General features: G+C 37.7%; 2 protein-coding genes across 2 annotated transcripts; one reads left to right on the top strand and one right to left on the bottom strand.

The window, feature by feature from the left end:
- The first annotated feature begins 4,084 nt into the window (after positions 1-4,084).
- On the top strand, positions 4,085-5,641 carry LOC112201173 (probable calcium-binding protein CML46). Its single transcript, XM_024342205.2, has 2 exons — positions 4,085-5,020; positions 5,623-5,641. Exon 1 carries the CDS (start codon positions 4,359-4,361, stop codon positions 4,893-4,895), a length of 537 nt encoding a protein of 178 aa, XP_024197973.1. The 5' UTR covers positions 4,085-4,358; the 3' UTR covers positions 4,896-5,020; positions 5,623-5,641.
- Positions 5,642-9,645: 4,004 nt separating this feature from the next.
- On the bottom strand, positions 9,646-11,697 carry LOC112200879 (transcription factor MYB54). The gene is made up of 3 exons (XM_024341887.2): positions 10,935-11,697; positions 10,428-10,844; positions 9,646-10,142 (listed from the first exon to the last, which is right to left on the bottom strand). Exons 1-3 carry the CDS (start codon positions 11,482-11,484, stop codon positions 9,892-9,894), a joined length of 1,218 nt encoding a protein of 405 aa, XP_024197655.1. The 5' UTR covers positions 11,485-11,697; the 3' UTR covers positions 9,646-9,891.
- Between the last annotated feature and the right edge of the window lie 2,989 nt (positions 11,698-14,686).

Below are 14,686 nucleotides of genomic sequence, written 5' to 3'. Positions count from 1 at the left end.
GGCAGTCATTTTGAGGCAAAATGTCTATCTTACCCTCACTTACTTTTTTTTATTATTTTTTTTCAAAATTTATTCTTTTCACTTTTTTTTTTTAATTTTCCCTTTCTTTCTTTTTATCTCATCTCCTCTCTCTCTCCTCCAGAAACCTCCACACAACCCCCTCCGTCTCCAACCCGAAGGAGCGTCCGAGCTAAAACCTTTCAAGATTTTCAGAAAATCTGGCGACCCAGAGCCACCTACCTAGCGACCTAGAGCCACCAAACCAACCTGACTCGCTGGTGGTGCACCCATCACAACTTCAACCCCTTTGCCTATCCCATCGATTCCAGCAGCTCCGACGGTGACTTCTTCTCTGATGCCGCCTCCGATTCTGACTATGACGTCATCTGCTTCGTCAACGATCTCTTCGACCGACGCGCCTCTTCTGATCATCCCCTAGCGACTGCGTCCTCGTGTCGGGTTCCGATCCGTTCATGACTGAACTGGAGATCGAAGGTGACGACGGCGATGATCTCGGGTCAAATTCCAATTTGGGGCTAGGGTTTGGTGCAACGTCAAATTCTCAGGGCTCCGGCTCTAAATTCGGTGACTTTCTAGCTCCACAAGGGCTTCAGATTGTGTTGGGTAGGAGTTCAATTCGGATTTGGATAATGATGAGTTAATTCGAAAGCAATCGGGTCAGCAGGTGTATCCAGTCGATTTGGGATAGTATTTTCATGGAGGAGCAGAGAAATGCGTATGAGAATTGGAATGGATGGATTTGTAGAAGGGTTGATTCAAATGAAGGAAATGAGATTTGAGAGATGGCTATTGGAGAAGTGGGGAATTAAGGTTTTGGGCGGCAGAGCTATGGCGTTGGTGATGACAGTGGGGATTGGGGCATGGAGCTGTTTGGCCTGGGATTGGGATTTGTTGGTACTGGGATTTTTGAAGAAGGTTTTGAGCAGGGTTTGGATGGAGCTCATGGGTTGTTGATGGAATCGTTTTGGTTTTCTTTTCTTTTTGCCTAATCGATCTGGGTTTGGGAGAAGAATTGTTGCAGTTTTTTTTTTTCCCTTTCTTATTTGGATATGGTTCAAGAACATGTAAAATTTCTGGGTTTTGATGGTTGGGAGGTGGTTGTTCGGAGAGAGAAGAGGTTGGGAGTTTTGGAGAGTGGGTAAGAAGAAACCTAAAAATAGAGAAAAATTAAAAATTAAACAAAAAACAGAGAAAAAATTAAATTGAGGGGGAAAAAAAAAGGTGAGGGTATAATTGACTTTTTGCAGCAGAAGGAGTGCCATGTCAGCAATTTAACAGCGTTTTTGGACCGAGAGTAACGGAAATGACCTATTGGTCTGAAATTTTGAAGTACAAGGACTAAACGTGTGAAATTAGAAGGCCAGGGACTGAAGTGTTTTTAGGGCAAAAGTTCAAGGACTAAACAGTATTTAGTCCTTATATTTACTATCATCTTTTTTGGTCTTTTACAATAATAACCCTCTTCATATCTTTTATTTTGCTGAACTTTGTATTTGTAGTAGGCAATTTAGGGACTTCAAAAAATTGGTGAAGCTTTTGACACCAAAGACCACGCCTGGCTTTATAGTAGTAGAGATATAATTTGCCAAGTAATTTTGAATGCATTTTCTCTTGATTTTTTCTTTTTTAAAAGCTTTTATAAACAAAGAAAAGGAGAAATATGAAATGAGAACTAAAATGAAAAAGAATAATTAAAGTATTGTAAATGTATTTCCATTATTATAAATCTTTGCAGAGAAAAAAAATATTTTCCTTATTAGTTTGTTGTCTTTAACAGTCTTTTTGTATAAGGATATATATGTCATTGAATAATTAAAAATTGAGAGAGGTCTAGCGAGCAGATTAAGAGGTCCCAATATAAATTCTCTTCAATAAAACTAGTCATTTAACGATCTTTTATCAAGTTACTTAAAATACATATACTATTGATCTAGTATTAATAATAATGTTAGGGAAAAAAATACAAACAGTACCCAACCTATGGCCGACTCCGAATTTTTGTACCCAAGTTTTCAAAACTATCACAATGGTACCCAGATTATCTAACACGACCTAACATTCATACATGCCGTCCACTTCGCCGTTAACGGTGTTAACTTTGTAAGGGTAATTCTGTCATTCCACTGTTCATTTCTCTTCTCCTTCACACCATGGGTACTGTTCATCCTTTTTTTTTTTTTTTTTTTTTTTTTTTTTTTTCTCTCCTCCTGCAAGTGGAATGACAGATTTACCCTTGCAAAGTTAACACCGTTAACGGTGAAGTGAACGACATGTATGAATGTTAGGTCGTGTTAGATAATCTGGGTACCATTATGATAGTTTTTGAAGTTGAGGTACGAAAGTTATTAGTGACCCGTAGTTCAGGTACTGTTTATAAGTTTTTCCCATAATGTTAATACTATTATGAAAATAATTATGTTTACATTTCTTAATATACATGTATGTGTACTGAAAATTAGAATATATATAGCTAATATTTAGATAACGTGTAGATTCGGTATTTATCAAAACTAAACAAACTTTTTAGGTAATATTCGATTTCACTTTTATCTGTTTCAATTACCAAAAAGTCGGTTTACCAAATTTAAAATATCGATTGATATTTGGTCGGGTCGATAATTACTAAACCAAATGGCAAGCCTAATAAAAACCCATGCCCCATTTTCACTTTTTGTTGTTTTTTCCTTTTCTCTTTCTCATGAGTAGGAGGACTATTCTAAAGGTCCTTGAATTAGATATCGAAGAACCAACCACCACAGGTGGTCGAGTTTGTAAGAGCCTCCAGGTGTGGAACCCCCACATCCGGGTTGGAATCCTGCTGACGCTTATTGGAGTTAAATCCCAATATATTCTTGGTGGCCAGGGGGGAGGAAGCGTTCTGACAAGATCCCCAGAGCACGGATTAGTCTCTGGGCCTAGAAAATTTTTGAGTACACCATGTGATTGAAAAATAAATAAAAAAGATATCGAAGACCCAAAGTACTAAGATACACCTTTAACTTGGCTCCTAATTAGTGGAAAAGAAATTCATGTTGGATTCATCATTATCCATTTATTCTCCCTGTAGTGCCACTAGCAAGTGCTTTTTTTTTTTTGGTCTGAGCCACCAGTAAGTGCTTGGAAAATGTTTGAGAAGAAAAGGTTCTTTTCCCGGGAAAAAGTGGAAAGTGTACCTTAAGAAAACTTTTCTTTTCTTTTCCAGCCAAGGAAATGGCAATATGGAATATAACTTTTCTTGGTCTGGGGAGTGGGAAAAAATTAAGAAAACGTTTGGAAACAAAGTTACAAATACAATAAAAGAAGGAAAAGATAACAGATATGCTAGGAAAATTATAGTTAACTGATATGAAGTTTACAGGGTCAATATATAGAGGATATATAAAAAAAAGAATTCAAATAACAAAGAAAAACTCCTTCTAAACTTGATTCTGTTCAAAATTATCATTGGTTGTATTTATAGGAAGAGATTGAAGTTACTACTGTGTAGAGATCCCTCTTGTTTCTCCTTTAACTCAGTTTATTACATCCATGCATATCTTTCGGGTCGGAGCTATTGAATAAAAAAAAAATTGAGACCTGATTTCACCAATAGTACCGTCCGGAAGACTCAAAATTAAAAGGGATTTGAAATTGTATCTTGAGACTTGTCCATTTAAAATAAAGCTTAGTCCACAAGAAAACTTAACATTTGCAGGCTCTCCCAATCCTTGCTTGGCCCATATTATAGAAAGCAGAAGAAGTCTTGGTCATGCTGTTTTGAGCTAAAGTCATTGTGTAGCCGAAGGGTGGTTGTCTCCATTATTTTCCTGGAAACTCCAGACTGCTTTTGGAATTGTCCAGGAAGAATAGTCACGCTCTTATATGTTAGACTAGGAAACTTCTAAAAGCTAGGAAACACAGGAGAACAGAATATAGAGTCCCAAAAGATATAATAGATGATGGAGTTAGTACACTTTTTCTTCTATTAATTATATAGATGTGAACCTTAACCATATCCACTTCATAATACTTGGAAGGGAAGGAAATTAGTAATTCCTACATCACGAAGGAATTTTATATTTACAGTCCTCATTCTACAAGGGATATTTGAGACCTCTTTAAATACCCCAATTTCATGTACTTTGCTCCAGGTCCGACAAGCTAGCTTTTAGTAAATTTCTTGTGCAATCATCTTGTGCATGATTTCCCCCTCAAGAAAGTTAAAGACCTTGCGCTTCAAGCATAGACCGATCTCCTTTCTTTGATATATATAATTACAGTTTCCAATCTGTGCTTACTTAGATCACCAACATAACCTTTACACACTTCCGCTTCTTCGATCTCTTAGTTATCAATCAATGGAGGACATACTAGCAGCCACAGCTCAACCGGGCTCCCTCTATTTTCTAGGACTGTTCCAACCCTTGTTGAAGCTCTGGACCAAAACCAAAAATCACCTAAACTATTCTGAGGCTCAAGTACTACTACTACCAACCCCTGATCAGCCCCTGCAATGCAACAAAGGTCGACAAGACGAAAAGTTGCTAGGCAAAGAAGAAGTGAAGATGGTGATGGGAAGGCTCGGACTATGCTACGAAGATGAGGGAGATGATGTTATTACTAATGAAGACATGGTTGGGGCAGAGTTGGTTTCAAGAGTATTTAGTGAGGCGGAGCCAAGCTTGGAGGAGGTAAAGGAAGCCTTTGATGTGTTTGATGAGAACAGAGATGGACTTATAGGCGCAGCTGATTTGCAGAGAGTTTTGTGCAATTTGGGTTTGAAGGGGAAGTTTGGATTGGAGGAATGCCAGAGGATGATCAAGGCAGTGGACACGAACCAAGATGGACTAGTTGATTTTGAAGAGTTCGTCAAACACATGGACAACTGCTTTTAATGACTTTGATGAGCACTTATACTGAAGTTGTTGACTAATTTGAATTATAATGTCGAACTAGAGTTCTAGTGGGTTTGTAGCTCACTTTTCCTGAATAAAGAGTATATTATCTTTCCCATCATGAGGTGCTAATTCTACCTTGGTATACAATTTTATATTTGTCTTTATTTCCCATAGAATTCTAGATCTACAAATATATAAAGAGGTAGCTTAGCCACAAGGTTATATGAACTATTTGACCAAGACAGAGAGAGAGAAAGAGTGTTGAATGGACTATAAAATATTTAGTGGGTTTCATGGGCCCTAAGGTTGTAGAAAATATGTAACACCTACATTGGGTCATTTATGAGCAAGCATCAGTCTTGACTTTCTGCTACATTCATCCATAAATTTTAGTACTCATAGAATATAATTTTGAAAATTTGTTTCAATTGATAGAACACTGAAACGTCAAACCAAATTCGTTTATGAGCTTTCTTGTTTTTTGACTTTGAAAAATCGTTAAAAAATGGCGTTGTGATTTTTTAGTTCTATTAGTTCAAGAAGTGTTTAAAAATTATTATTTGAGACATTAAGAGAGTTAGGTCATTAACAATAATTAATTTATAGTATTTAATATATTATTGATGGGAGCATAATTATGCGATGTTAATAACGTTAATCTCCATACTTTCTTTGTTAGTTTAGTGTATTTTCTAGTTATTTACGTTGTTTATTTGTTTTATAGGTATCTTGGAGCAAAGAAGGAGAAAAGAAGTAAAAGAGGGATTAAAAAGCAAAATCGGCAAATCTGCCTGTGCAGATCAGTCAACTTCGATAGAGCACTGAGACCAGCTCAGAACGATCCAGAGAATGATCTTTATATTGATGGATAGCCTCGGATGTCTAGTTTCCGAATTTTTTTACGGCTTGTCAATATCATTTTTCTAAAGGAAGTTATGGCCGATCTCAGGCTGCGCGTGAATTTGAGGTTGGACGGGAATTTATGTTTCGAGGCCCAAATCACACCAAGAAGCCCCAGGACGAGTTTGTGCTTCATATTCTGACTTATGATGGACAAATGGCATGATGTGAATGGTTGGAACGAGTCATCAAGTTCAAACGCCAATAGGAAAACTCCACCTAAGCACGTGAACCCTAATTCTTTTAGGTTTTGGATTTCCTAACCTCTAAGCATATAAAAGGAGATCAATCTGCAGCAGCTCTCTTTCTCTTCTTCTTCCTCCCTTTTTCATTATTTTGTGTTTTTGATTCCATTATGTGTAACTAAATTTCCAGTAGTTAGGGGGCAGTTGAAGCCCCTAGACATGATCCATAACATGCTTTGATATTCAATTTGTTTTCCAATTAATAAAGTTGAGGTTTTGTTTACCGATTTCTCATTGATGAATTCTATGTTTGTGTGCTTTGGAGGCCTACTTAGTATGCATGCTAGGGTTCTAATACTTTGATTGTTTGATGCCTGGATCAATAGTTGGATTCCTCAAATTGTCTAGAGAAGTAATTGGTAGTTTTCACTAGCAAGTAAACAAAACCCTAAGTTTAGCAAGGCTCTAAGTTAATTGCGATGCCTAGTGATTGCTCAAACTCTTTTCAAACTTAATGATCTCTGCATGTTTAATCTAATAAACGTACCTTTAGGTTGCATTGCTTGGGAATAGTCTAGGTGTAGAGCACTTCCTGCCTAGCGTACAAAGTAAGAAAGAGTAATAGGTTGTGTTCAAGCGTACTGAGCCAATCTGAGTGTCTTCAACTAAGTTAATTGGTAGTAAATTGGAAAAAGTGTATTGTGTGTGATTGTTGGGGGTGGATACTTCCTTCCTAGCTAGTTTCATTATCTTGATCTCAACCATTCTCAAATCAGCTTTTCTTTATTTTACGTTCTGTTCTCTGTTTTCCCATATTTATTTAATATAGCAATTCAATTCCAAATTTCACCAAATTTTGTGTACTGGACGCCTTGTGTGTCTAGTACGTCTCTGTAAATTTTCATATTTTTCTGGGTTGTTTTGGTTAGGATTTTAGTTTTTTTTTCGACTGCTGTTCAGTAGGAACTGCAGTCACGTTTTGTGACTTTTGTTGAAGCTTTTAGTTTAACTAAATCCTCTGTGGGAGACCCTTATTTCCCTATATTACAATTGACATATTTGCAGGAGAATAAGGAAAATCAATAGCTTATAAATTAAGCTATCAATTATTTTTCTTTTTCACCTAGAGAATAAATAAACTTCTTTGCACTAGATATTATAAATTAATGATTTGAGTGTAAGTAACATGAGCATCAATACATGATGTACACTATATTTCGCCGTTCCTTTAATTTTTGACCCCTTCAATTTTACCACTAATTTTGCTTTTCATTTGATTTTCTTTTAGAACAGTTTTGTAGTGTTTTTTTTTTATCGGAAATAACTTCATTCAACGAAACTGCAATTACATCGCAATCACAGTACCCAATTAGGGATTACAACAAAGAACAACTAACCAAAATGACTAACACCACATATCCTCACTCTAGCAAAGAGAGACTGACGCGTCAATAGATCCAATGGCAAAGACTGAATTGAGTAGCTGATCGCGCTAAATTGACCAAAATAGGTGGCAATTACTGGAACAAGATCTTACCACAATAGAAAACTATTGGGTGAGCCATCCCAGGATCTCTCGAAATCCTCAACACAGGCCAATAATGAAACACGCGGCATTATGCCAGTGTAAGACTGGGTTCTATTAACAATGAACCAGCTACTCAAATCCAAACGCCCGCCGAAATCCAGGATGACAACCGTAACTCGACAGCGTATGAACTTATTAACTAAGAACAAAAACAACCAACTAAACAACAACCGCAACAAAACTGGCGAGAAGAGTCTAGGCCCAGCCTTCTGGAACACAAGTTCACACCCCCATGCTTCACCATAATTTATTAATATCATAATTTTTATTCAAACACTTTGATAGGGATCGCAACACAACACAGAGTCATAAAAAATCTACTTCTAACTCAACAACATTAGATCAATGGACCTCAACATTGAACTAAGGAGAAAATAAAAAATGGAGCTTCAACTTCTCTTGCACACCTTGAGACAACAAAGATAGCCAACAATCTGGCAAAGGAGTAAATAATGGTATAAACAATGCCGGCATACCAATTGATTTACGGCTCTACCCATGAAGGAAACAAACATGCTCAAGCCATTTCCACCTCTCAACTAGTGAAAACACGTGATAAGGACTAGTTCAACTCATCATTACTGTATTACGGATGTAATATCGTGAAAAAACAACACGACCACTCCACGAAAAACAAATGGTTTTGCAGTTAAACTAAGAGCAAGTTCACTTGTTAGGTCAATAGGTCAAGGTCACTGTCCACTATAACTGAATATGTGTTTCCAACTGTTCTATTTTTTGACTGGTCAGTTACTGTTCATTGAATATTTTTAATTTATTTATTTATTGTGAAATTGAAATATATGTGATATAAATAGATGGTACTAATGAACATTATGGATAACCTACCAAGTAATATTTATGTAGGGTAAAAAGAAAAAGGAAAAATCACAGCATTTTTTTAATAAACTATTTTGTGTTGTTAAGTTATTTTATTCATTGTTTTATTTTATTTTTTCCTTAAATTGTTATGCATGGTAAATGATAAAATTAGAAGGAAAAAACAAAACTAGTTTGACTTAATAATTAATTTAAGTATAAAAAAAGGTAAAGCCAACAGCATTATTGTTCAGGTTGGTGCAGTTGGCCATGAAACATGGTGATTGGGTTTCGAACCCCGGCAACAGCATTTTTGCAAAAATATTGCTGGCATCTCAGTTGCAATACGACGGCTGGCATTTGCGTCTTCACTCCATCAGTATATGATGAGACCCACGTTAGGGCTTGGGCCAGACTGGCAACCAGTCTTCTTGGGCCAGCTTCTTGGGCTGGGTTGGGTCAATTTCATGCCATTCATCCATTTGCCTGTGGAAGTGCTTTTTTCACCCATGCCGGTCACCACCTCAGCCAGCCTTGCTCATGCTCTAAAGAGACTGGGGAGACTGTTGGTAAATCATGGGAATCAAAACAGACTCATTAACTGCACGTGGATGGGCTTTTCAAGTCAAAATCCAACCAATATTTGGACCACTCAGTTTCCCCTTCTGGGGAACAAAGATTGGAAAAGAGCTTCTATATATGCATATATATAGATGAACCAAATCCCACTGTAATCATGTCTTACAGACAAACCAGTTAATGATACCTCGCTGGCTTCTGAGTAAGGGATTGAGTGTGGATTGATTAATGCATCTTTCTTGTTTCAGCAAGCAGAGATAAACATCAATGGCAAATTCTGAACCACTACACATCCCACAGAAGTATCACCCAGATCTCCAAACGGCAACAAAACCCATGTGCACTGTTACAACATTTCTCAGTAAGATTCTGGGAAAACGATGTTCAACATGTACTCCGGCCTCCGAGTAGGAAAACAATGTTCCAAACAGTTCCAGGATCTTCTTTTTTTATTTTTTATTTTTTTAACATGATCATTAACTTAAACACTAGGATTTAGGTATTATGTTCTATGTCATTTCCTGTAGTAGTCGCTCTTTTCAGTTTGATGGGATTGGTCCTAAGCTTTTAACAATAGGCGGTACAACAAAATTTGTGACAATAATCTAATAATAATGTACGTACTGTACGTAATTAATTGATTCATTCACCTTTTGGTAAGGGTCTCATATGAGTGTTGGCATGGGGGATTGGGGGGTAAGTGGTAACATATATTGAAAAAGATGGTTGGACATGACTTAAAGGGGCTGATGCAGATTTTTCACTGTCAGTAGTAGTAGCTAGCTGAACTAAGAACAACAATCCTCTCTCTTTTACCTCTAAGGGCTTCTTACAATTCTTGGACCACAACCACATTGAGACCCTTTCTCATGATTATATGAAAAATTTAAAACCCTTTTCAGCTTTTGGTAGGCGTCTAACTTCATGTAGCTCCAACCCCAAGAAAATCAATGAAGGACGGTGCAATGTCTCTTCTTTCCTGATCTCCAGCTGATGATGTAGATGAGAGTTTGCCGCCGGCCGAAACTAGACTTGGCGATGCTGATGTTGAATCTGAGTAACTCTGAAGGGTATGGTAGTAATTTGACTGTCGCATTGCCATCACGTTCATCATATATGGTGGATGATCATAGAAATTACCAGATGATATCTGACCTGCTTCATCATTTGTACCTTAACAAATCATAGCACGAAACAGTAAATCAAAAAAGAATAGTGTATGAGAGAGAGAGAGGACAAAGGAAAGGTGACAAACTCAAAAGAGTTAAGTGAGAACACATCGAGATCAAACTTCTTCTGATTCAGTGTATGTGTATCAGTGGCAAATTAATCGAGCAAAGGAATTACTATGCGACCTCGGATCAACCAGAAACAAGACAACGAGGCAGACTAACTAGACAAAAGGGAACCAAAACAATTAACGAGAAATAGAGAGAGAATCTCGAGGGACAGACATACCAGGAAGGAATTGAAAAGGAGGAGGGACCTTTTCGTTTGTGATTATTGCTGCTTCTTCCCAACTGGCCATGTTGTGTGAATTACCACTTGACCCATAATTATTGAGATATGAGTATGGTACTGCTGGAGGAGCTGAATTCATGTTTTCCTCCATTGATGAAGCTCTGTATACAGATTGACTAAGCTTCCTTCTCCTATAAGCACTGGACTGTTCTCTGTACTTCCTGGCCATTATAACATGCCAATGATTCTTCACAGCATTATCGGTTCTTCCAGGGAAGAGCCTAGCTATCATGGCCCATTTGTTGCCGTATATTCTATGAGCCTGCATTAGTCTCTCTTCCTCTTCTTCACTGAAAGCTCTTCTGTTGATCCTTGGGTCCAGCTGGTTAAACCATCTCAGTCTACAGCTCTTCCCTGATTCCAAGTAAAAGAGAGACCATTAGTGTGAGAAAACAATATGGCTAAATTAAGGACTTTTCTTTTTTGTTCTCACATCTTGTTTACCTGATCTTCCTTCCAGCTTCTCCGCTATAAGGTTCCAATTCTGAGGACCATAAAGAGCAACAAGTTCCTTGAGCTTGGAATCCTCTGCAGGCCTCCAATGCCCCCTGGCACACAGTTTTGACTGCCCATTTTTGTGATTCATAGACTCATTATGTTCCTCAGTCCCATCATCACTCATGCTATCTGAACAGGCCTTACCGCCTCCGCGAAAGTCACTATTGTTGTGGTGGCCGTGGTGTTCCTCGGCGCTTCTGGTTCCCAAAGACGGCGGAAACCCCCAGAAATATGGTGTATTACCATTTTCCACTTCATGATTATGAGAGAGGTTTGAGTTTGAGGTATTGTAATAACTGCTCTCGTGAGAAGAAACTAGATCATAGTTGGAGGCACTAAGGGAGAGGGAGCCCATATCTGCATAAACCATCCCCATTGAAAAACCAGGTGAAGAAGAAGAAGAAGAGGAAGATGAGGATGGGAAACAACTCAAGGCATTTGGATTTTCTGTTGCATTTATAGCACTAGCATTGTGATTGGCCATCATGCCCTTCATTTGATGATTTAATCAAAGTAATGTTCAAAAAATAATGGCCTGGAAAACCATCTGATGTGGGACTTTGTTTGTTGCAGTGTAGCAACAGAAAGCTACAAGGAAAGAGCAAAAAATAGTAAGTGTGTTTAAGAAACCTGCTGTAAGGCCAACTCTGATTTCACTGACTCGTTCGGGAGTTAGATGATGATGAGAGAGACAGAAAGAAAGAAAAGAAAAGAAAAGAAAATATGGTTTTAAGTAGTTAACAACCCTCCTGACTCACCCTGACCCCTTTAATTTCCTCCTACTACTCTTAAAATTTAACAAATCGCACACGTGTGAAAGTGAAACACACAATGACACAACACACCCTAGCCCTGAATTCATGAAAGTTCTTAGTACGTCTGTGGATTGACAAGAAAGAGCGTTTAATATGATGTGTTGCTACTTACTAATTACTATAGTGCATAGCTAGCTAAGAGCCTAAATCATTCCAAAGAAAAAAAAGAAGATAAAAGCCTAATAACACAATCTTTAACTTCTTCTCAAACCAAGGGGAGAGAGAGAGAGAGAGAGAGAGAGAGAGAGAGAGTACGCACTTAACTAGAGTCGAGGGGTTTTAACTTGGGTTAGAAGTTAACCATCTGAAGTACTGTTTGACCCGAGGACCATGGTCACCAAACCCCTCCGTTTAATGTCTCAACTGTATACACTCTTTCTTGATAGGTCTTACTCTAAGAGATGATAACAAAATGAACACAAATGAATGCTACTAAAGTGTAAAAGAAAACGGATACTTTGGTCTTATTTCCAGTTTTCACTCTCTCGAAAACCCCAATGGAGACGTTTCATATTTACTGTGAGCCAGGAATGTACATCAAGAAAAGACTGAGCATTTGGGTCAAAATCTTTGAAAACCACCACCATCACCACTCACCCTAGCGAACCATTCAAATACAGATCAAAGAAAAACAAAGAACCCTCACAAAGATAACTTAAAGAAAGAGAAGAATCCGTACTAGACTAGACTCCTATGTGGTTTTATTGAATGCTTCATAGTCATATCTGGAGTTGCTTCCAATCAATATCTCCGCGACTCTGTCATCGTCATAGTGTCATGCACTCCCATTAGGGGTCCCCAAGTAGCCAAAGCAGTAGTGCACGTTTTGGTGTCACTACTCTCACTGTACTTGCTTTGTCTTCATACTCGTTGCATGCATTAAGCAATCAAGTTTCATAGTTTAGTTGAATGCATGGGGACTCCAAAGATCTATAGAATTGAGAAATACCGAAACTCTAGAGTTACGGACTTTTAAATTAGTCATTGTTTATAATATCTCTCGCATAATGTCTCAATCAAATAATTTCATATTTCAAAACTTAGCATCATAAAAAGACTATGAGAATCAAGCTATATATTTAGCAAAAGCACTTCCCTTTCTTGATGTCGTCTGATCTATTGGGTTAGAGACCCACATAGAAAACCTGCAAAACAAATAAACTACTTTCACAGTTTCACCCACAAGTATATTACTTTGACTAGTATTAAGTAGTAACCATGTACCGGCGATGAAATCCGCCTTGTAATTAATTGGAATTTGGGAGCTCTGGCCTACAGAACAGAGGAGAATTGGTCTCTTTCCAAACATGACGCGATGGATTAGTTATGAGTTAGGGTTTAGGACAGTGTTGTTTGGGATTAGGGTACATGGAGATGAGGTGGGGGGATAAAATCCCAGAGACCCAATAATGTTATATCTTCAAAAGACACAGGGTAACTTGGTCCCAACCTTTCAGACCAAATGGGGAAGGAGGAGAGAGAAAAGTGAAGCATGTGGTGTTGGCATTCCAGTGTTCAATAATCAAATATTGTAGACAGGTAAAAATGAGCACTGGTTACTGGCTAGTACTTGAAACTAGTGTAGAGAATATATCATCATCTGGCTTTGGTTCCATGATCTGCCTTCTTCACTTTTGCCCAAACCAAACCAAACTCAATCCCCCTCTGATTTTCTTTGTTTCCTACTTCCATCCTCTGCCAGTCTTGCCCCCTCTCATTCCCACGTGTGCCCGTGTTTACACGTGTACGGAACCCTAAACTGAGACGACTCTCAGTCTCTAGTGAGGGCGTTTGCATAATTATTGTGACTGGTGCCTGAATCAAAATGAATGTACTAGTAAGTCAGGTTGGTGCTTATCTTTCTCTGTTTACGTGTCTGTGTCTTTATTAAATTTCACCCTAAACCCTAAATTCCACCTCTCCAAAAATTGGGATTAGATATCAAAGAGAAAAATTATAGATTTATATTAGTGACCAAAATTTTCAAAAAAGTCGTCGTAGTATAATGATAAGTATTCCCATCTATCACCCGGGTTCAATTCCGACAACGACGATTTTTTTTTGTTTAACTATTCTCTGATTTTTTCTACAAAGTCAACCAGAATAACCCAGCTTCATTCTTTCTACAAAATCAATTACAATAATCCAACTGATAATCATGTGATTGAGGTGGTAATATCGAGAGCACAAGTGAATCAACATGCTTTTGTAATGACCCAAAAGAAACATGGAACTTTGGACACTCGTGTAACAAGCTAGGCAACCCGATATTTTTTTTGTTTAACTATTCTCTGATTCTTTCTACAAAGTCAACCAGAATAACCCAACTTCATTCTTTCTACAAAATCAATCACAATAATCCAACTGATGATCATGTTATTGAGGTGGTTATACTGAGAGCACAAGTGAAGCAACATGCTTTTGGAATGACCCAAAAGAAACATGGAACTTTGGAGACTCGTGTAACAAGCTAGGCAAGCCGAAATGCATGAAAGAGAATGGGTCTATAAGTTGATGATAAAGAGATGATCAATGATGGACTAGTATATATGATTTTACTCAGTGTCTCCCTTAAAAATGAAAGTACTAAATGATGCTCAATCATTAAGAATCGATCACTAATAGATCATTACATACACTAGTCACGAAATACCAAATACTGGTTTACATGTTACAAAACTTTTACGTCTAGGCAACCCAAAATGCATGAAAGAGAATGGGTCTGTAGGTTGATGATAAAGAGATGATCGATGATAGACTAGTATATATGATTTTACTCAGTTTCTCAACTTTCTCCCGTAAAAATGAAAGTACTAAATAACGGTCAAACATGACTCAATCATTAAGAATTGATCACTAATTCATCCTAAAACACACTCGTCA

This window comes from Rosa chinensis, chromosome 4 (assembly GCF_002994745.2).
Source record: "Rosa chinensis cultivar Old Blush chromosome 4, RchiOBHm-V2, whole genome shotgun sequence".
NCBI lineage: Eukaryota > Viridiplantae > Streptophyta > Magnoliopsida > Rosales > Rosaceae > Rosa > Rosa chinensis.
This window is presented reverse-complemented; position numbering and strand designations above follow the sequence as displayed.